At 36.9% G+C, this 22,339-nt stretch overlaps 2 protein-coding genes across 7 annotated transcripts in view; one reads left to right on the forward strand and one right to left on the reverse strand.

Annotated features, from left to right (window-relative positions):
- PEX13 (peroxisomal biogenesis factor 13) overlaps positions 1–9,347 on the reverse strand; it is a 36,077-nt gene extending 26,730 nt beyond the window's left edge. Inside the window, exon 1 of the mRNA XM_059943269.1 lies at positions 9,210–9,347. Within this exon, the coding sequence (XP_059799252.1) occupies positions 9,210–9,301 (92 nt within the window). The 5' untranslated portion in view covers positions 9,302–9,347. The remainder of the gene's footprint in view (positions 1–9,209) is intronic.
- A 139-nt stretch (positions 9,348–9,486) lies between these two features.
- The window catches only part of PUS10 (pseudouridine synthase 10), a 68,514-nt gene continuing 55,661 nt past the window's right edge, over positions 9,487–22,339 (forward strand). Inside the window, exons 1-4 of one of the 6 annotated variants that reach the window (XM_059942718.1) lie at positions 9,487–9,543; positions 12,720–12,860; positions 15,394–15,657; positions 16,405–16,491. In XM_059942718.1, coding sequence (XP_059798701.1) covers positions 12,735–12,860; positions 15,394–15,657; positions 16,405–16,491 — 477 coding nt within the window. In that variant the 5' untranslated portion in view covers positions 9,487–9,543; positions 12,720–12,734. The other 5 variants (XM_059942715.1, XM_059942716.1, XM_059942717.1 and 2 more) reach the window with 5 other exon arrangements.

Below are 22,339 nucleotides of genomic sequence, written 5' to 3' on the forward strand. Positions count from 1 at the left end.
CATTGAGTTGTAAAAGTCAAAATGTCTTTTTAGGTTTTTTTGAAACAAAAATTCAATTAAGTCTCACATATTGCATTTGGTTGGTTGTGTCCCTATTCTCATTTAAACAGAACAATAATGTCCTGGACTTTTTGAAGAGTCCAGTCAATTTCTTCTAGAGTGTCCCACATTCTGGATTTGTGTTTCCCCCAAATGTTGTTTAACTATTCCCTATCCTCTATACTTCCAGTTAAACTGGAAGTATAAACTGGGAGTATGAACTGGAAGTATAAACTGGAAGTATGCATCTAAAGGTTTGATCTAAAGGTTTTGGCAAGCATAAATCATGAGCGAAGTTGTTTACCTCAGATTGTATTACATCATAAAAAAAGGAACAAAACTTGAAAAAGGGTCAGTAGACTACCAAATAGTGTAGTATATTCAGGTTTGGATGAAGCAGCTCTGAGGGTAAGTGCTCCACTCAAATGAAACTAGTTCATTGCTTGAGGCTGGGGACTGGGAAGTGCCACCTTGCCTCATAAAAATTTGCTGACAGTGGTAAAAGAGATTATAAAATTTGCTGACGACACTTTAGGATTTTTAGAAAGTTACAAAACTAAGAATGGGGGAAGACTCTGATAAAGCCTCAAACTCAGGAAATGAAACAAGTTAACAACTGACTCAATGACTTAATCTGTGATATCCTTAATCTAACCCACTTTATACCAGATTCTTACATGGAGAGTGGATGCTGAGAGGGAGGTACAAGCAACAGGAAGCCTACCAGATAGACAGAGCTGAATGTAGAAGGAAAAGTGAGACAACAGAACCCCAAAATTCCCACTCAAAATGGACATATCAAAAATACTACACACAAGAAGAAAAAAAAACACAAAGAGACCAAACTAACAAAAATCAACAATAAGAATGAAAAGTCATTCAAGGAAAAACTAATTTTATATAATAGCTCATCAAAGATTCTAAATATGTTTAAAATGGTCAAAGAGATAAGCAGAACAAGAATAATATGAATTGAATGAATTGATTTTAAAAAAGTCAAAGAGATAAATGTAGCAATAACATCTGTGAAATAAAAATTGAAAAAAAAAACACATGTAAAAATGAAAAAAATTTCATTAGAAATCTTATACACAATGCCCACAGCCACAAGGCATCTTGTAACTATGAGGCAAAAAGAAAATTAGTTGTTGTACACTAAGGAACAGAGTAGAAATATAAAACTTGCGGAATTCTACTTCAAGTAATGGTATTCTAGGTAATCAGACCAACTCTTTCACAGAAAACAATTAGAAAAGCTAGAAAAAACATAAAATTATCTGTTTAAAGCATGAGAGGACAAGACACTGAGGAATTAGAGTCAAGATCCAGGAGTAAGAGGAAACCTAGAGAGCCCATTTTAGATGTTTCTCAAGGGAAGAGGGCCAATTCCAGAAGAGATGGCTGACAGGATGAGAAGTTGAGTAGAGCTTTTAATAGACTCTCTGGGCTAAGGAGACAAAAACTAGAGCTCAGAAGCCCCAAAAGAGGGACAAGATAAATGCCCACACTTCAGACTGGGACTTTAAACAGCCACATGCTAGGAGTAAGGGGGAATAGGTTAACAAGAAATAGACTAGCCCTGGCAGAAACTGAAAACCACTATTTCAAGTTAGCTCAAATTTGAAATTATTAAAATGATCTTAGATTGCTAGTGGTCCAAGGTGCCTGTCAAAAGTAAAACTCTCTGGAGGAAGAGACCATCCTAGGCCTCAAATTGCCTTAAATTATCTATATACAATGCCCAGCTCTCACTGAAAAATAATTGAGCCTCTATGATGACAAAACTACACGTTAAAAAAAAATGAGTGACATTAGCCAATATAAAATGATCCATATGGATCCAGATAATGGAGTTATCAGGTGGAGACCTAAACAACTATGCTATACATATTCAAGGAAAAAAAGGCAAGATTGAGATTTTCAGCAGAGAATAGAAACTATAAAGCAGGACCAAATGGAAATTCTAAAACTAAAAAAATAAAATACTTGAAACTACGAACTCAATGACTGATTCGTTTACTATCAGATTAGACACACTGAAAGAAAAATACCAGTGAACTAGAAGAGTTCAGAAGAAAATACCCAGAATGAAGCACGAGTAACAAAAGGATACATACAGAAAAGAGTGTAAGATACAGAGTGTATAGTGAAATATAGAGCATATATGTAATTGGGGTCAGAGAAATGAAAAGAGGATGGGCAGAAGCGATCAAGTCAGATTCAAGTATCTCTATGAATCCCACCAAAAATAATATAATGAAAAATACACTGAAGCCCAACAAAGTATAACTGCTGGGGAAAAAAAAAAAAAAGATTCCTTTAGAAGGAGCAAGAGTAAGACAGAGATGACTGAAAATGTCAGAAAGCTGACAGAAAAAGGAAGCCAAGAAAAATGTAGGTCCCTTGATGACAATGGTGAGTTAGCAGATCTCTAGACTTCTCGTCAACTAAACAATAAATGCCTCTATAGTTGAAAGCACAGAAAGTCAGATATTGTTACTTGGAGCAGAACTATTCCTGATATGTTTAATAGTAGTTCCAGAAGAAGAGATGGGAAAGAATAGTGCTCAAACAATATTTAAAGATAGGATTCGTGAGAGTTTTCCTGAATTAAAGACAGACGTGAATCCTCGGATTCAACACTGTGGGTACTGAGCATGAACACTGTAGCTGCTGAGCATAAGGAAAACATATACACGTACATATGTATATCTGAATATTTGAACCTAGATAGAGCCTAATAAAGCTGTAGAGGACCAAGGTATCAGGGAAAATCTTAAAGGCTGCTAAGGAGAACATAGTCTGTAAAGGAATAAAAATTAGACTCAATAGAAAAATTTCTGTAGCTACAAAACTCTGATACCAAACCAGAAAGGTATAATACAAAGAAAGAAAATTATAGGCCAATTAGGAACATATATGCAAAGATCTTAAAATATTAGATTTCAGCATTGTATTTTTTTTAAAAAATCAAAATTAAGCAGAGTTCATCCAGAAACGCAAGGATGATTCAACACTGGACAGTTAATAGATGCAATAAACCACATTTTCATATTAAAATAAAAACACATAATTATCCCAACAGATGCAGAAAAGTTATTCATAAAATTTGATACCCTTTCATAATAAAAATCTGAGCAAAGTAGAGAGATAGAAGTTTGATAGGATATCTATTAAAAACAAAAAGCAAACATAATTTATAGTGAGACTTGAGAAGCATTCCAATGAAAGTCTGGACCAATACAAGGATGTTGGCAATTTATGCTGGCTTATTTGTAAATGATAGGATTGTCAACATGGGGCTCAAAAGAATTTCAACCAAACCATCAGAATAAATTAAGTGTCTGACATTATGTGGATAAAATATCTATATCTTATAAATGATGGGAAAGGACTTCATGGAAACAATTATAAAACACTACTTAAAGCAAAAAAGAATGTCAAAATCTCACCAATTGCACCTTACACAATATTCATGGATGAAAAGGCTTACTTGATCTTTACATAAAAGTTCCAGTAAAATATAAAGTTCTAATAAAAATCCCAATAAATCTTTTTATAAAGGCTAAGTGCAACAAAGGCAATTATGAAGAAGAGCAATGTGTGGAGGATCTTGACATACCAAATATCAAAACTTATTATAAAGACAGTGTGGTGTTAGCATAAGAATAGATAAATAGAGCAACAGAACATATTATAAAGTCCCCCAAACAGAACCACACATTTAGGAAAACTTGGTATGACATAGATGGCATTATAAAGTAGTATGGAATAAACTACTTAATAAATGGTGCTAGGACAATAAGTTATCCACATGGAAAAGAATTGAATTCTCTATTTCACACTGATTTTTGTACAACAAAGCCAGTTCCAGGTGGATTAAAGATATGAATGGGAAATGAACAGTTAAAAGAAGATATAGAGAAAAATTTTCCTTATCTGAGGTAGAAAGGGTTTCTTAACCAAGACAGAAAAAGCACAAATAAAATATGAAAAATTTGGCTATATTAAAATTAAAATATCTGTACAACAAAAATGAACATGAATGTAAATAAAGCAAAAAAACAAGCCATAGATTGAAAGATAAAAACAAAATAGGATCAGTACAAACAATAAAGTACTCCTACAAATTGATAAGCAAAGATAAAGCCAACATAAAAGTGGGCAAAAGATGACCAACAGAAAAAATTTCAAATGGCTAATAAACATTCAAAAAGATCCTCAATTTTATTACTGATCAGAGAAGTGCAAATTAAATACCATTTCACATCTATTAGATTGGTAAATACAGTACTACAAAATAACATCAAGTGTTGGGAAAAATGTAGAGAAACAGAATACCTTGCTAGTGAAAACGTAAAAATTGGTATACGACCACTTCGAGGAGCACCTTGGTGATAGTCAGTACTTGAAGATAAGCATACCCTTCCAACAAGCAACTCTCCTCCCAGAAAACCTCTTGGAAACGTGCACAAGGAGAAAGACACAAGAATGTTGATTGCAATAGCTTTAAATATTTAACAACTAATACTCTAATATCTATAACAGAACAAATAGTTTGCTTTTATATAACAGAATATCCTATGGCAGTAAAACGAACTACAGGCACACCTGATTTTATGATGCTTTGCTTTACTGCGCTTTGCAGATTGTGCTTTGTACAAATTGAAGGTTTGTTGCAACCCTGTGTCAAGCCAATCTATCTGCACCATTTTTTGAACAGCATTTGCTCACTTCATGTCTCTGTGTCACATTTTGGTAATTCTCACAATATTTCAAACTTTTTCATTACTATTATATTTGTTTTGGTGATCAGTGATCTCTTATGTTACTATTCTAGTTGTTTTAGGACACCATGAACTGTGCCCCTATAAGACAGCAAACTGTCAAAATAAATGTGTGTGTTCTGACTGCTCCAGCGACCAGCCTTTCCTCCCATGTCTCTCTCTCTCTTCTTGAGATTCCCTTTTTCCCTGAGACACAAGAATGTTGAAATTAGGCCAATTAATAACCCTACAATGGTCTCTAAGTGTTCAAGTGAAAGGAAGAGTCACACGCCTCTAAATCAAAAGCTAGAAATGATTAAGCATAGAGAGGAAGGCATGTCAAAAGTCAGGATAGGCCAAAGGCTAGGCCTCTTGCACCAAACCGTTAGCCAAGCTGTGAATGCAAAGGAAAAGTTCTTGAAGGATATTAAAAGTGCTACTCCAGTGAACACGCTAATGATAAGAAAGTGAAACAGCCTTATTGCTGACATGACGAAAGTTTTAGTGATCTAGCTAAATCAAAGCAGCCATTAACATTCCCTTAAGCCAAAACCTAATCCAGAGCAAGGCCCTAACTCTTTTCAATTCTGTGAAGGCTGAGAGGTGAGGAAGCTGCAGAAGAAAAGTCTGAAGCTAGCAGAGGTTGTTTCACGAGGTTTAAGGAAAGAAGCCATCTCCATAACATAAGAGTGCAAGGTGAAGCTGCAAGTGCTGATGTAGAAGCTCCAGCAAGTTATCTAGAAGATCTAGCTAAGATAATTAATGAAGGTGGCTATGCTAAACAACAGATTTTCAATGCAGACAAAATAGCCTTCTATGGGAAGAAGATGCCATCTAGGGCTTTCATAACTAGAGGGAAGGCAATGCCAGGCTTCAAAGCCTCAAAGGACAAGCTGACTCTCTTGTTAGGGGCTAATGCAGCTGGAACTTGAAGATGAAGCCAATGCTCATTTACCATTCTGAAAATCCTAAGGCCCTGAGGAATTATGCTAAATCTACTCTGCCTGTGCTCTATCAGTGGAACAACAAAGCCTGCATGACAGCACATCTGTTTACAATATGGTTTACTAAATATTTTAAGCCCACTGTTGAGACCTAGTGCTCAGAAGAAAAGTTTCCTTTCAAAATATTACTGCTCACTGATAATGCAACTGGTCACCCTAGAGCTGATGGAGGTGTACAATGAGATTAATGTTGTTTTCATGTCTGCTAACGCAATATCCATTCTGTAGCCCATGGATCAAGGAGTCATTTCGACTTTTAAGTCTTATTATCTAAGAAATAAATTTCATAAGGCTATAGCTGCCATAGATAGTGATTTCGCTGATGGACTTGGGCAAAGTAAATTGAAACCCTTTCTAAAAGGATTCACCATTTTAGATGCCATTAAGAACATTCGTGATACATGGGATGAGTTCAAAATATCAACTTTAACAGGAGTTTGGAAGAAGTTGATTCCAACCCTCATGGATGACTTTAATCCATGAAGCAAGTAACTGCAGATGTGGTGGAAATAGCAAGAGAATTAAAAATTGAAGTGAAGCCTAAAGATGTAACTGAATTGCTGTAATCTCATGATAAGACTTTAACAGATGAGGAGCTGCTTCTTATGGATAAGCAAAGAAAGTGGTTTCTTGAGACGGCATCCACTCCTGGTGAAGAAGATATGAAGATTGTTGAAATGACAACAAGGGATTTAGACTACTATGTAAATTTAGTTGATAAAGCAGCATCAGGGTTTGAGAAGATTTACTCCAATTTTGAAAGAAGTTCTACTGCGGGTAAAATGCTATCAAACAGTACTGCATGCTACAGAGAAATGTTCAAGAAAGGAAGAGTCAAGCAATGTGGCAAACTTCATTGTTGTCTTATTTAAAGAAACTGCCACATCCACCCCAACCTTCAGCAACCACCTCCAATGAGTCAACATCGAGGCAAGACTCTCCACCGACAAAAAGATTACAGCTGGCTGAAGGCTCAGATGATGGTTAGCATTTTTTTTTTTTTAGCAATAAAGTATCTTTAAGGTTATGTACATTGTTTCTTTAGACATAATGCTATTGCACACTTAATAGACTACAGTAGGGTGTAAACATAACTTTTACATGCACTGGGAAACCAAAAACACTCATGTGACTCGCTTTATTGCGATATTCAATTCGCTTTATTGCAATATTTGATTTACTTCGGTGGTCTGAACCCAACCTGCAATACTTCCCAAGTATGCCTGTACAGTTACAAGAATGAACAAGATAAATCTCAAAATAAATAATACTTAGTGGAAAAACACTTTGCAAATGATACATACAGTTCGAATGTATTTAAAGTCTAAAAATATACTGAATAATAATACATACATATATACATATGTAATGTACACACAAAGCTAAATACTGAAGTATAAAAACATTGTATACAATAAAAACCAAATAGGGACAGTAGTCACCGTAGGAAAGAAGAATGGGAGGGTTTAACTGTTGCTCTAATTTTTATTTTTTTAAAAATCTGAGGCGAATCTGGTAAAATATTAATATTTCTTAAAACTGGGAGCTAATACACAAGTATTCATCATCTTACTCTCTACCAGTCTCTAGGTGTTTAAAATACTTCACATTTTCTTAAAAAGTGGGAAAATGGTTAATTTTACATAAACAGAACTTTAATAGATTCAAAAATAAAACGTCTCTCTTCTAAAGAGCAGTCCAAATTTTTAAAGAGGGTCAAACCACTCATAAAAAAAGGTAGCAAAGGGGCTTTCCTGGTGGCGCAGTGGTTAAGAATCTGCCTGCTAATGCAGGGGCCACGGGTTTGAGCCCTGGTCTGGGAAGATCCCACTTGCTGAGGAGCAACTAAGCCCATGCGCCACAACTACTGAGCCTGCGCTCTAGAGCCCACGAGCCACAACTACTGAGCCCGTGTGCCACAACTACTGAAGCCCATGCGCCTCGAGCCCATGTTCCGCAACAAGAGAAGCCACTGCCATGAGAAGCTCACCCACCGCAACGAAGAGTAACCCCCACTCGCTGCCAACTAGAGAAAGCCTGTGCGCAGCAACGAAGACCCAACGCAACCAAAAATAAGTAAAATAAATAAATTTATTTAAAAATAGTAGCAGAAAGTGTCACCCCAACTTAATAGCATAATTAAAGCTTACTACTTATGTACCTTCATTATTAAAGTAGCAATTGTGTTCAAACACCTTAGAAAAAATTACAAGATTTTAGAACATAGCAGAAATACATTCCAGTATGGTGGGGATTTCTATGTAAGTAAACCTACCACAGTAGGCAATCTGACATTCGAGTCTCACCATCTGAATTAAGATGCCCAGATCCACAGACTTAGAGAACAGAACTTATGGTTACAAGGGCGGAAGGGATAGATTGGGAGTTTGGGATTGACAATGTACACATTGCTATATTTAAAATAGATAACCAACAAAGACCTACTGTATAGTACAGGAAACACTGCTTAATGTTCTGTAATAACCTAAATGGGAAAAGAATTTGAAAAAGAATAGATACATGTATATGTATAACAGAATCACTTTGCTGTACACCTGAAACTAACACATTATTAACCAACTCTGCTCCAATATAAAAAAATTTTTTTAAAAATGTCCAGATCCACCCAACACAAAACACGCAAGGCTGTGAAATTCTTCTCTTTTATTCAATTTTAACCTTTTTTGAGTTGTAGATCCATTTAACACTGATTAAAACCAAACAAAAAACCACAGGCCTTAGGAAAAAATCACACACTATCTAGCACACAAAGGCCACTCGTAGGCCTCAGTTTTTAACTCCCGCTTTCAAGTTGCTTTTCCAAATCTTTATCCGAAACATTGCTGAGTTATGCTGGAAAAGAATGCAAACTGTACAAGCTTGAGTTCCAGTTGTGTGAAAGTGACCTTTTGGGCTTTTACCAACTTGTCGAGAGATGGTTAAAAGCTTTAGAGAGACTTTGCTCCCTAACGAACCGGGGCGGGCAAATGTCTCTCTCACCTGCTACGGACCGAAAGTCTTAACTCTTTAAGGTGGGGGTGGCGGGGGGAAGAGAGTCGTGCAGTTCAGTCTGGGTGTCCCCCAAACAGAAGGGACAGCTACCTGACCCCTTCTTCCAAGCACCGGCACCCAGACAAGAACCCAAGACTATCGCCACCCACACCCCCACCCCCCCCGAAAACGTCGCTGCCGAGAGCCGCCGAGTCAGAAACAGCTGACACCGAAATTCCCCTTACAGGCGCCCCGGCAGCACTTCGACCCCCCTTAAGGCTAGGGGTGGGGGTGGGGGCTGGTTGAGAGGGGGAGGGGACACTTCACACCCAACAACGGCCTCAACCGCCTCTTGCCAAGTCCCCGCTACGGCCCACAAAACTCGCAGCCTGAAGAATCGCACACTCACTGGAAAGTGGTGCCGGGTCCTGACCCCGGCCCGGCCCCAGGAATCCGGCGGGTCTCCCATGGTTTCGGGGGAGGCGGCGGCTGGGACGCCATCTCCGCCTCCTCTCAGCTCCCGCTCTGCGCTGGGACTCTCCAGGCCTGAGGACACCAGCTGCTTGAGCGCCAGGCACAACATGCAGAGTACCGAGCCCTCCACCCGGCCCTCCCCTGCAGTCAGGATGTGGCTTGTGGTGCTTTGCTGGCTGAGATTACAGCCTAGGAGGATGCCACTAACCTATGGGAAGAAACGCTCTCTTTTTATTTGCCCTGGAAAGAATTTCCATTCTAAACGGAGGGTAAGCGCTCATCGATATTTCTGGTGGCGGCTATAATGTCCTAGACGTCAGAGTCCCACGGAGGCTGCCTGGGACAAGTCCTGCACCCGGACGGGAGTAATGCCCCACGCACTCCTCCACCCGCGGGGCAGCTAGGGTGCGTGGCGGCCGGCCAGGCATCTTGACTGATTTCTCTGCAAACAAGCAGAGAAGAATTCACTCAGTCCTCGCGTGAGGGAGCTGGTACTTTTCGTTCTATAGCTCTCGTTTCCTCGGGGAACAGAATTGCTAGACGCAATAGGTGCGTTGTCTTTAGTCTTCCCCGTTCCCTCTGAGGGCTGGAAGGGGTTAAATCTCTGGCTCCGGCTCCGTGGGAGAAGGTGAGGCAAGGGAGGTCTGAGGAGAGGGGCTGAGGACTGCGTGCCGGAGAGGTGTGGATGGAAGCGATCGTTTCCTTCCTGTGGGAGAGGCTTTGTTAGCAAGGAGGGGTTAGTGGGAAGTGTTTTTGGACCCGACTGAAGGTGAGAAGGGCTTTCTTGGTTGGCCAAAGGAAAGACTGGAGGTTAGACCTGGGGTTGAACTTTCCAGAAATCTAGAGTAGATTCCACTGCTGAGTGTATCGGTAGCGCGATGAAGTTACGAGCGCCTTTCTTTAAAAATTCACACCCCAACCCCACCCCACAAGACGAATGACACCCTTCTGTATGAAAATGAGTTTTAAAAGATCCCGGGATGTGAGACTCAACCTGGTTATTTTGCCTGCTCCTGGCCTGTTTGTAATAAACAGTTTCTGTAATCGTCCGAGAAGTGAAAAGAAAAACCATCTTCTCTAGTAAACCAGAGACGGGGCTAGTTACCATTGATTTGTGGCGCAGGGAGTCGATCGCCGTAGGATCCTGACACCTGGGAAGAGATTCTGTTGCAATGATATGTTGCAGTTCTTTGGGTAAAGTAAACACGTAAACGAAAAGCAAACATCTTAAAGGCAACCGACAATGAAAACCTTACAGTACGGGATGCATTTCTCAGGGCTTGGTTTCAAAGATAATAAATCTAATATGGAACAACTGATTTCTGATGTCTTATGCAGTCCTGTCATTTCAGCGCTGTACATCAAGATGAAACAACCAAATTTAAGAACGTATTTTTTCCTAATGTTAACGCGCTTGGGAAGTCGCTAGATTGTTGCTAGGTGAAAATGATCTTGAGAAATTTGTAAGGCCATTGGATTACTAACATAATTACGGAAGAGGGTTTTGTTTTGCTCTTTTAAGACCTCTTCAAATTACTCAAGACAGGAGATTTCCTAATTCTGAACGGGTTTGGAAACTTTTTAGAGCCAAGAGATTATAATGTGTCATTTATTGACTAGCGTGATACCTTTATTCTAGTGAACCTATTGGAGAAACAAACATTGTCTTTAAGCCAAAGGGGGGAAAAAAGCATACATTTTAATACAACTATTTAACTTAAGTCTCCTGGGAAATCTTTGATACAAAGTGTTCTTAAGCACTCACTCCTGGATGTATTTATTGGACAGGAGTGTTTATTTGTTTCTCTTTCTGAGTTAAAGGTTAATTCTCAATTAAATGAAATCCTTGACCTTAGCTAATGGAAAGGAGGAGAAAAAAAGGACGAGATAGAAACAGTTTCTCTGTGAGGGGAATGCAGTTGGGATACACTTTAAATGCTGATAATCAGCTCCCCAAAGAATCCCAACCCCTTATCAGCATCAAACTATTAGATTAAATGAGCTGGGGGAAGGGATTCAGATCGTTTGTAAATAACGATGATCACACAGAGCTTCATTATGCAGAGGGTGTTCTTTACATATTCTGTACTTTCTGGAGCTCAAAGTTACTTAGGCAATCCTAAATCAGTATTTCCCAATCTGGGTGTCTGAAAGTTTTCACTGGTGTGTCCAGAGAAGCTTGGTTTTCTTCTTCCCTTCCCCTCCCTGACAACTCACATATTCACCTGAATTAGAACCCAGCCACAGGCAATCTGGTTTTTGTAGTCCTGCCTGCTGAACTTATTTTTATGGTGAAGAGTTCCATAGTACTATCTATTTTCTGTCAAGGATCTACTCTTGATAAGTGGCCACAAACATTTAGAAACTTGCAAGTAAGTAGTGGGTTTTAAAGGGTTAGAAAACACAAACTAATTCTAAGAGTCACATTTTTATAGTAAGCAGTTGATAAGAGCTTCACCCTCCACAAATATTAAGTTCATTTGAATTATGAAACTGCACAAATTAAAGGTGCCACAATCTTTTATCTCTATGACCTCAGTACCATTACCATGCAATCATGGTTTTATAAAATGTCACTAGTTCCTCATTTTAAAGTAATGTGAGCTGATTCATTAATCAGAAGACCTTTTTTTCCCTCCAAACAGAATGACTAAGTAATTTAATTTTTATTACCCCCTCCTTCCTGGCAACAAGAACCCATTCTCTATGTAGTATTTACTTCCAAGTGAGTTTGTTCAATTTGCAAAAAAGTGGCAACTTGTTTTAGACAATAATCACTCAAATATTTTGCACTTAATTTGTTTTTGTTGGAGTTTTTACTTGTGTATGAAAGGAGAAGATTTTTCTCATTTTGCTAATAGTTGGTTATTTAGTTATTATTTCATCAAAGTAAAGTTGATGTTTTTGAATCTGATCAGTTTGCTTTGAATACTTGACTGCTTAACTATCATTAAGGTCAGTCAAGTATTACATAACATAGACTGATCTGATTATTTTTTCTAGCAAACTCATTTCTTATTTCTAACAGGAAAGTTTATTGAATTTACAACTCTGTGTTCTCAAGCAATACTGAATGGTACAAAATAAAAAGCAAAATTACACTCTGTATTCTTGTTTTCATTACCCTCCTTAGAGACAGCCATTTTTTATTAGTTTTTATGTCTTTTGATTGATTTAGTTATGTTGATGCACTTTATCATAATCCAGAATGTTAAAGTCCTTGACAGTTAGAAACTTTTACCTGATCCATCTAATAAATTGCCTTCAAGTTTTTGTTTCAATATGGATATAATGAAAGGGACATTATTGGAGAATACCAAATAGTGATTTTCAAATATAAATGTATTATCTTTAAAGATTTTTATCCTTAAAGGTAACCATATATTTGTCTGTGAAAGTAAAACACAAAAGATGCTCATTAGTTTTACTTTTTCTTTTTTTCTAGTTGTAGTTATTTAATATGTTTCCACTGACTGTGGAAAACAAGCATGTGGCCCAGTTGTTGCTCAGTACTGGTACCTGTCCAAGATGTATCTTCAGATTCTGTGGTGTGGATTTTCATGCACCATACAAACTTCCCTGCAAGGTAAGAGTATTTCTTTCTTTCTTTCTTTCTTTCTTTCTTTCTTTCTTTCTTTCTTCCTTCCTTCCTTCCTTCCTTTCTTTCTTTTCTTTTCTTTTCTTTCTTTCCTCTCTTTCTGTTAAGAAAGGGTCTTAAATCAATACCTGTGTATTTGAGGGCAAGTATCTGTTCATAACTCTTCATTAAATTTTTTAATAAAATAGTTACCGATAATGGTAATTTTGGAATTGCCATTACCATGTAAAATGTTAAGTTCCTTCTTAAGTGATTATATTTAACATTTAATGTAGTGAGATCTTTGTGAAGCAATTCGCTGATGCATTTAATGTTTGCATAGACCTTTCCTAAAGAATATCTAAACAGAATATCACAAAATAGTGCGTCTCACCAGATATTAGTAAAATGTAATGGGGGGGTGGAAGCATGGTGGGTTTGGTTGCCTTTTTTCTTTTTCTGTTTTCTGTATTACCACTTGTTTACACATAGGTGTTTGCAACTCTCTAGAAGTAAATGCTTATTATCATTTACCACTATTAATAGCAAAAGTAATACACTGAGGTCTTTGACATTTACGGTAATATACAGAGAGCTTTGACATTTAATAGAATATTTCATATAAAATATATAACATTTTGTGAAATATATTTTATTCTAACAGTGGTGTTCTTTTCAGAGGCAGATAGTAATTATATACATATGTGTAAGTATGTACTTATAAACAGTACGAATACACCACAAACACACACACACACACACACACACATTCAGTTTCCTATAATTAAAAAAAATTGCCCAGGAGTTAGCCATAGCAGTCATTTCTCCTATGTATTTCTATTATTTTGGAAATAATTATATCCAGTATTCATATAGCATTATTATATGTTAAGCTCTCATATAATCCTCACAATAACCTATTAGGTAAGTACATACTATGATTGTCTCTATTTTCAGATGAAGAAACTGAGGCACAGAGAGGTTAAGCAACCTGCCCAAAGTTACACAGCTATTAAGTGAGCAAGCTAGGATATGAACTGTCTGTCTGAATCCAAAGCCTAGAATTTGGAGCTAGAAGACATGGATTTGAATCCCAGTTTCAGCACTTTCCAGCTTCAGTTTTCTTCTCTGTAAATGGGCGTGATGATAACATCCACCTCACAGGATTTTAAGGGACAATATCTAATAAAGTATGTGAAAACACTTTGAAAACCGGAGATGGTACATATGCTATGATGATTAATATATACATCTATATTCCTTTATATGCATAATGACTATGAAGTAATAAGATTGAGCTTGTGTAACTTGCCTTACAATTTTTTTCAGACACATTTATAATCTATTATTTTATACGTATGTTGTAAGTTTTAAAATATATATTATAGAAAGAAACTTAGTGTTACCAACTTTTGTATCATCTTATGTAAATAAACATGAAAATATCTGAGGACTTTTCTGGGTAAATATATTTTGATACTTTCTATTCATGTGATATATGTACACACGCATGTATCTGTATGATATATTGACATTATAGGTCTTAGGTAATAATAAACATATTTGTGTGGGCCATAATATGCCTGTATGTGTATATGTGTATGAGTATGTATTTCTCTGTTAAAGATTTAATAGGAGAGCTCATGTCTTAATAAAATGAATTAAATTTGTTTGAGTGAAAGATTTTTCCCTTTAGAGTCAGTAAATTGTAATATGAGTGAATTTCAAAAGGATATTTATTCAACAACTGAATAATAAAACCTGCCTAATTTAGACAAAACAGAAGAAAATTCCTCTGAGTATTTAGATGAGTGGAATGTCTGAAATATGATAATGGTTTGAAAGGAATGCCACTTTTTACATTCCAATACAAAAAGTGACAGAAATTAGGCAAACCAGAATGTAGTAGAGGGCTTTTTTCAATTAATGCCTGTAAATGGTTTGTAATTATGATGCCAAATTTCAGCATTGCCAGCATCTGTTTGCCTTTGTTTAGTAAATTGCCTAGAAATTATTTTTACTTAATAGACTTCTAATCTATGTAATTTTTCATATTTCATATTAAATATTGTACATATGATGTTTTAGTGGTTGTGAGATTATTAAATAACCTAGCATAGATGGAAATTCAGTTTGCATTTCTATTTGCTAATAATTAGAATTGAAGTTGGTTTTTTTTGTTTCTGTTTGTTTGTTTTGCTGAAATTAGCAAGTGAACGACCCTCACAACAGAACTACAGGCCAAATTAATAAATTTGTTACTGGAGCCTTTCCATCTCAGATTAAGGATTTTAGCTTCACTGATGTATGAAACTCTTCTGAAAAAATATTCATACATATATTATAGGAATTAGGAATTCTCTTTTAAATTCTCCTGAAAGCCAGTGCTGGCTAATAAAACTAACTGATTGCTCCAGAACTGATATAAGTCAGCATTGTATAAGTCTGTGATATATCATAATTTTCACGCTTCATCTTACCCTTAAGGACATTGTCAAAGGGGCATTACTTTTTTTCTTTTTTTTTTTAATTAACTTTCCAGGAGTTGCTCAATGAACTGCAAAAATTTCTGGAAACTGCAAAAGATGAATTAGTTTCAGAAGTTCCAAACCCACCTCCCAAGAAAATTCGACTACAAGAACTAGAAGATGGGATTGATGGGATGGATAATCTGAGTCAAAATGGAGAGGGAAAGACCTCGATTATTGAAGATGGAAGCATTGCTTCCAAGAACTCAAATTTAAATGTATGCAATGTATGCCTAGGAATTCTTCAAGATTTCTGTGAAAAAGAGTTCATTAAAAAGGTAAACTGTTTTTTTATTAATATGTGATTCATAAAGATTTTCAGTTCTAAAGCCTAGAATTCCTGTATCCAAAGGAGCAATGCCATTCGTTTCAACTTGTTTCACACAAATGGATCATTAGAACGTTTTCTTAATTTTTTTTTAAAAAACCCTACTATTCTCAAATTACCTTTAGTATCAACATGTCTGAAAATTAATGAAATATGTATCCATGTATTTCAGTTATGAGTGCTGTTCAATTGAACAAAAATGTAGCAGTTTTCCCTTTGCTGTTTAACATAGCTAAGGAGTTAGAGAAAAGTTCTTCTTTAGTCATACCTTTTAGTGTCTAGAAAAGACTAGTGTTACAGCCTTGAGGAAGGTACATGATTGAAGGTGGGATTGCTTTTTGTTTCCAGGTATCAAGAGTGCCTATTTGGCTTTATTTTGTTTAAAATCTTTTCTGAATTACCAGGTGACTTAATAGAAAAGTATTTTGACATTCAACAGGTTGTTCTGCAGGTGAGTCCTGGCTCTTTTGGCACCTTGTGATATCAGTCCTCAGGGTCATAGCTGGCAAATATTTGATTTCAGGATGTTTGTGAGAGTTTCCTACTCAAAGGTAAAAGTTTAGAAGTTTTGCAGTGTCATCTCCTGGACCAAAAATTCATGTTATGAAGATTAGTGTAAAATTTTCAGCAATTCCTGGGAATTTATATAATACTTTTTTATATACTAAAAAATATTTTTTATGTAATACTTTTTTAGGTGTGCCAAAAGGTTGAGGCCTCTGGGTTTGAATTCACCAACTTGGTATTGTCAATCTCCTTCCCACCACAGCTATCTGTAAGAGAGGTAAGGTCATTTACATACATAAAACTATATGTGAAGTACATAATAGAAATTTCTAAAAAAATAGGAAAGTATAAATATTCCTTCCCATATTATATTTTCACATTTTATGAATTTATTGAATGACTGAAAGCATTACATTATTATAGCTGTTTAATGATGTTGAGTGAATGGATGAGAAAAGGAATTATTGGTTCAAGTTAGTTTATTCATCACAGTACTGCCATCTTTTTAAAAAGTCCTTATTCAGTAGCAACATTCGTTGAGTGGCATGTTGATCAGAGAAAGATATTTGACCGGGACTTCAGAGATCTTTTGGGGCAGATGTATGTGTTTTATGATGGTCCTAGGATAAGATCATTTTAATTTTGATAAGCCTTCTCTTTTCCAGAGTAAAATATAAAAAGACGGCACCTCTTTTAGTCAATGGAAAAAGGGAGAGAAATAGCCTCATATTTATTTTAACTTTTTTCTTTTGGTAAGTGAAAAAAATAATAGTAGTCATTATTGTAACGTTCCTGTGTGTAGAAACTGATGTGAAAACACAAAACTATCTTTGTTCATACTGTTAAATGTAGTATAGAGAGAATGGCCTCTGTAATCTCAAATTATAATGAGCTGTAAACACATCCATTTATATGTATGAGGTATATTTTCCCCAAGAATCCCAAAGCATCACCTTACATCTTATACCATCATTTTCTTTGGGTGAATATGTTTATTAGTCCCTAAAAGGCTAAAGATTGACTTAAGACTTGTTGAGGCTGGATAAATGATAGCGAAGAGCTGGGAAGTGAAAAAGAGTAGAGTGATTTTAAGTAGTATCTCTGTTGATGACAAGATATTGGAGCAAATGGAAGAGTAAAGGCAGTGATAATGATAATACTGAGGTTTATAAACACTTAAAGTCATTTTCTAGTCAATCATCAATGCATTTCTCACAGATAGGTCATCTCCAGGGTCCAATTTTGGTAGAGAAAAACAGACTTCCAAACGCTAAGTGACTCACAAAAGCTTTCACTGTTTGAGTAACAAAAATAGGAAAAGAAATATATTTTCTAAGTGTGGTTATATATCTTATTACCAATCTTCATCTCAAAGTTTATATTTTTACATTAAAATTTGTATTGTCCATTTTTACCACATGTGATGATTTTAACAATATTAACTTAATATTTGTTGAATACTTATGAAGTATTTATATTCCATATTAGAAATAGAAGATGCTGTTTTAAAAAATAGAATTATTCTGCATAAACTCTTCTTGCTTTTATTTATTTATTTTTGGCTGCGTTGGGTCTTCATTGGTGCATGAGGGCTTTCTCTAGTTGCGGCAAGCGGGGGCTACTCTTCGTTGCGGTGCATGGGCTTCTCCTTGCGGTGGCTTTTCTTGTTGTGGAGCACAGGCTCTAGGCACGCAGGCTTCAGTAGTTGTGGCTCGCAGGCTCTAGAGCGTGGGCTCAGTAGTTGTGGCGCACGGGCTTAGTTGTTCCACAACATGTGGGATCTTCTCAGACCAGGGCTCGAACCCATGTACCCTGCATTGGCAGGCAGATTCTTAACCACTGCGCCACTAAGGAAGTCCTTAAACCTACGTTCTTATACTTGGGTTTAGAAAAACAACTGCCAAGTAAAGGATGAGGCAGGAGTGGCTTGAGCTATGTTTAATTGGAAGATTGGGATTGACATATACACACTACTGTATATAAAATAGATAATTAATAAGGACCTACTGTATAGCATAGGAAACTCTACTCAGTACTCTGTGATGGCCTATATGGGAAAAGAATCTAAAAAAGAGTGGATGTATGTATATGTATAACTGATTCACTTTGCTGTACACCTGAAACTAGCACAACATTGTAAATCAACTATACATATACCAATAAAAATTTAAAAAAAAAAAGTGCTGTGTTTATAGCGATGGCTTAGGAGTTTTACTTAGTAGCCCAATGAGAATTATGGGTGTGATAAGATAAGTTCTTTGGATTTTCACCCAGATGTTAGAAGTATAGTATCTGAAAAGATGAAGGTGACAATCCTTTTTTACTCAGTGCTGGCCATTCCTAGAGTACCATATTCAGATGGAATGTTCTACTTTAGGAGGAACAAATAAAAATGGGAAGGCATTTTGTAGTAGTCCATGTACTAATCCCCCAAACTTGTGAATATGTTATCTTGCATTTTAAAAAAAGGGACTTGGCTGAAGTAACTAAGATTAAGGATGATGAGATACAGAGATTATCCTTAATTATCTAGGTGGGCTCAACCTAATCATGTGAGTCCTTAAAAGTACCCTTCCTGGCTGAGGTGATGGTAAGAGAAAAAGGTGATTGTGGAAGAATGGTCAGAGAGATACAATGTTGCTCACTTTGAAGATAGTGGGAGGGAGCCATGAGCCAAGGCAAATGAGTGGAATCTGAAAGCTAGAAAAGGCAAGGAAACAGGTCCTCCTAGCCTAGAGCCTCCAGAGAAGAATATGGCCCTTTTGACCCAGTGAGACCAGTGTCAGGCTTCTGACCTAAAGAACTGTAAGATAATAAATGTGTGTTTTAAACCACTAAATTTGTGGGAATTTGTTATAGCAACAATAGAAACAAACACACATTTAGATGAGTGCATTTAGAATGTTGGAGACATCTGAACGCTGGTCACAGGAGCTGCTGCCAAAGGAACTTGGGTTATTTAATTCAGAGAATAGATGATTTAGTGGGACAAATTTGCTCTGCTTAAATATTTGAGGGGTTTTCTCCTGGAGAGATAGAGTAATTTTCAGCTGTAAGGAGGATTATCCAAAACAGGATAGACTGTTTTCAGGAATGGTGAGTTTTCTGTCACCAGAATGTTTAAGCCAAGGCTGGGCAACTACTTGGCAGAGATATATACATAAGGAAGTTGTGAACCTATAGTTGGTTAGACTAGAGACTTTTTTCAGCCTTTACAAACTTCAAGATCCTATATAGTTGTAAGAAAAATATTTATTATAGTAATTTTTAAATGTTACCTTATATTCATGATTGATTCCTCTAAACTCCTGCACCACATTACATTCCTGCCACACTAAAATTACCATAGAGTGAATAACCCAGACTTATGCTAATATTAGGCTAACCTGGTATTGATGGAAAAGGAGCATTCCAAGTAGGTCCTTTTGAAAGTAAGCACTTTAAAGTCCTGTTCTTCTAGGTTTATCTTTACTAGTATAGTTCAGTAGGGGGCAATATTGTACTATCAGTTTGGCCTACTGGCCCCACCTCAGGAGCAGCATGTGGGAAACCGTTGTTTACTACTGACTTTTTTGTATTTAATTTTTATTGGAGTATAGTTGATTTACAATATTGTGTTAGTTTCTGCTGTGCAGTAAAGTGAATCAGTTATACATATATCCACTCTTTTTTAGATTCTTTTCCCACATAGGTCATTACAGAGTATTGAGTAGAGTTCCCTGTGCTCTACAGTAGGTCCTTATTACTATTGACTTTGAATGTTAATTGTCCCTTAAATGTTACTTTGGTCGTATGAAACACCTACTTCTCTATATGCAAATTGGTATAGTTTGAGTTTTATTTGTCAAATCAAAACCTTTTTTCTCTCACTTGTTATACTTTGTAATATTTCCATGCTTTGCACTAAGTACTATAAGTTATACACAGCCCTAGAAAAGTAGCCAAAAATAAAAGCAGTACCATTTCTGTGGTAGCAGTTTATATTTACAAAATTGTTCTTTTCTTAAATTCTGACAAATGGGTATTCAAAAGACTTTGGATTTTTGCTTAAATCTGTGCGGTCTTAACCAGTTTGGGACCATCATCTCATTAAGAATCTAAAGAAAGCAATGACTCCCTTGTCCTAAAAATGCATATATTCAGACTTTTGCATGTATTTATATAGGCCTCTTAAACTCCCAGCCATCAACCTAGGATCTTTCTTAATTGGACACTCCAGTAATTTTCCCCCTCTGTAATTGATTGATGTGCTTACTTTTTCTAAAGGGCAGTGTTTTTTCTAATTATGATTAGCTCATAGTACAGAATTTGACGAAATCTCTTTGACTTCAAGTACAGAGAGCTACACTTTCAATTTCATATTGTATGTGTAGGCCTGAGCTGGCTATCTTCTTTCATTAACCCAACTCTCTAATTTAGCATGCATATTTTTACTTTTCGTTCATTTTCCGTGACTTCTCAATTTTTATTTTGTATGACAAACACCCTGCTTAGATCAGTTTTTGTTCTCTCTTACCCAGCATTTAGTACCAACTTAAGGTTCACTTCAATCGATAAACTTTCTGAGCTTACTAAGGAGTTTTCAGACTTTGTAACCCTATTTTTTGGTTAGGTTAGTTAGTTAAGACTTGCTTCAATCTCTATATCGTCCATTTATCCATGTAAAGCATTTTTACAGGGTTGCTGAATGAGGCACTGAAAAACATGCAAAATTATAGCAATCACTGTCTCGGCCTCTTAGGGATTTTTCAGTAGATTCTTTATGGATGGGTTGAGGGGATGTAACCTTGCTAATGTTTTGCATATACAGGCTGCAACATTTTAAGCCATTCAGAGGACATGAAGCAAACCCATCTTCCTTATGGGAGGTGACCCCAATAGCATACCTCTGTGAGCACAACATCAGTATATGGAAGTCTGCATGATCAGAATCACAGAATCATAGATCTATAGGAGACCTTGATGACCATCTAGCCTCATTGAAAAATGACATGTATATGGTCGTGATTTGTCAGAGCTCTGGCCATGCCACAACCCCAGGTATAAATCCCTTAAAACCTACTGAGAATCTCTGATAGAGTCCAGGAGTTCCCAACCTTTTAATCTCTGAAAATTTAACGGATCCCCAGTGTCTGTGAATTGGAAAGAAGATATGTTTGGATGATTTTTTTTCAGCCTCACAGATTGGGATTACTTCACTAATCATCTCACTCATCTCATGTGAAGGGGAGAAAACCATAGCTTGCCCAATGTGTCACATTTATTGGAATTTGGGTGTGTCTCCCTCATTCATGCTTTTTTTTAAAGATTTTAATTTATTTTTTATTGATTGATTGATTGATTGATTGCTATGTTGGGTCTTCATTTCTGTGCTAGGGCTTTCTCTAGTTGCGGCAAGCGGAGGCCACTCTTCATCGCGGTGCACGGGCCTCTCACTATCGGGGCCTCTCTTGTTGCGGAGCACAGGCTCCAGACGCGCAGGCTCAGTAATTGTGGCTCACGGGCCCAGTTGCTCCGCGGCATGTGGGATCTTCCCAGACCAGGGCTCGAACCCGTGTCCCCTGCATTGGCAGGCAGATTCTCAACCACCGTGCCACCAGGGAAGCCCCTCATGCTTTTTTTTTTTTTTTTTTTTTTAATCCACACCATCTCTCCATCTTTTATACTTAGGTGTGTTTTGTTTACTTAACTACCTTGGCTCTATGGGCATTGCCTTTTCTTAACTACTGCACTTGTTAAGCCATACACTCGAGAAGGATCAGGGGACAAAAGAATGATAAAATCTAGGTAGAGCTGTTGCATCAGGGGGAACATGGGACTAGACATGGGAGCAGGTTCAGGATTCTGTTACTCCATCTACAATTGGGACGTGTGTTCCAAGGAAGAAAGGATGAGTGACCTGTGATTAGTCAAGGTCTTTGTAGAACCCAAGTCCTGGTTAGTTTAGGGTGGGCAGTCAGCAGTCCAGCTGTCAGGGAGTCAGAGCAGGTATTGAATAGGTTTAATAACTCACTATTAGAGGGTACAGGTGCAGGGAGACCAACAAATAAAGCAAGAACCGTTTCCTGAAGTCACTGAGCCTTGTAGCAAGGAAGAACAAATCATATTCCCACGAATGAGATGCC

This window comes from Balaenoptera ricei, chromosome 13 (genome assembly GCF_028023285.1).
Source record: "Balaenoptera ricei isolate mBalRic1 chromosome 13, mBalRic1.hap2, whole genome shotgun sequence".
Lineage (NCBI taxonomy): Eukaryota > Metazoa > Chordata > Mammalia > Artiodactyla > Balaenopteridae > Balaenoptera > Balaenoptera ricei.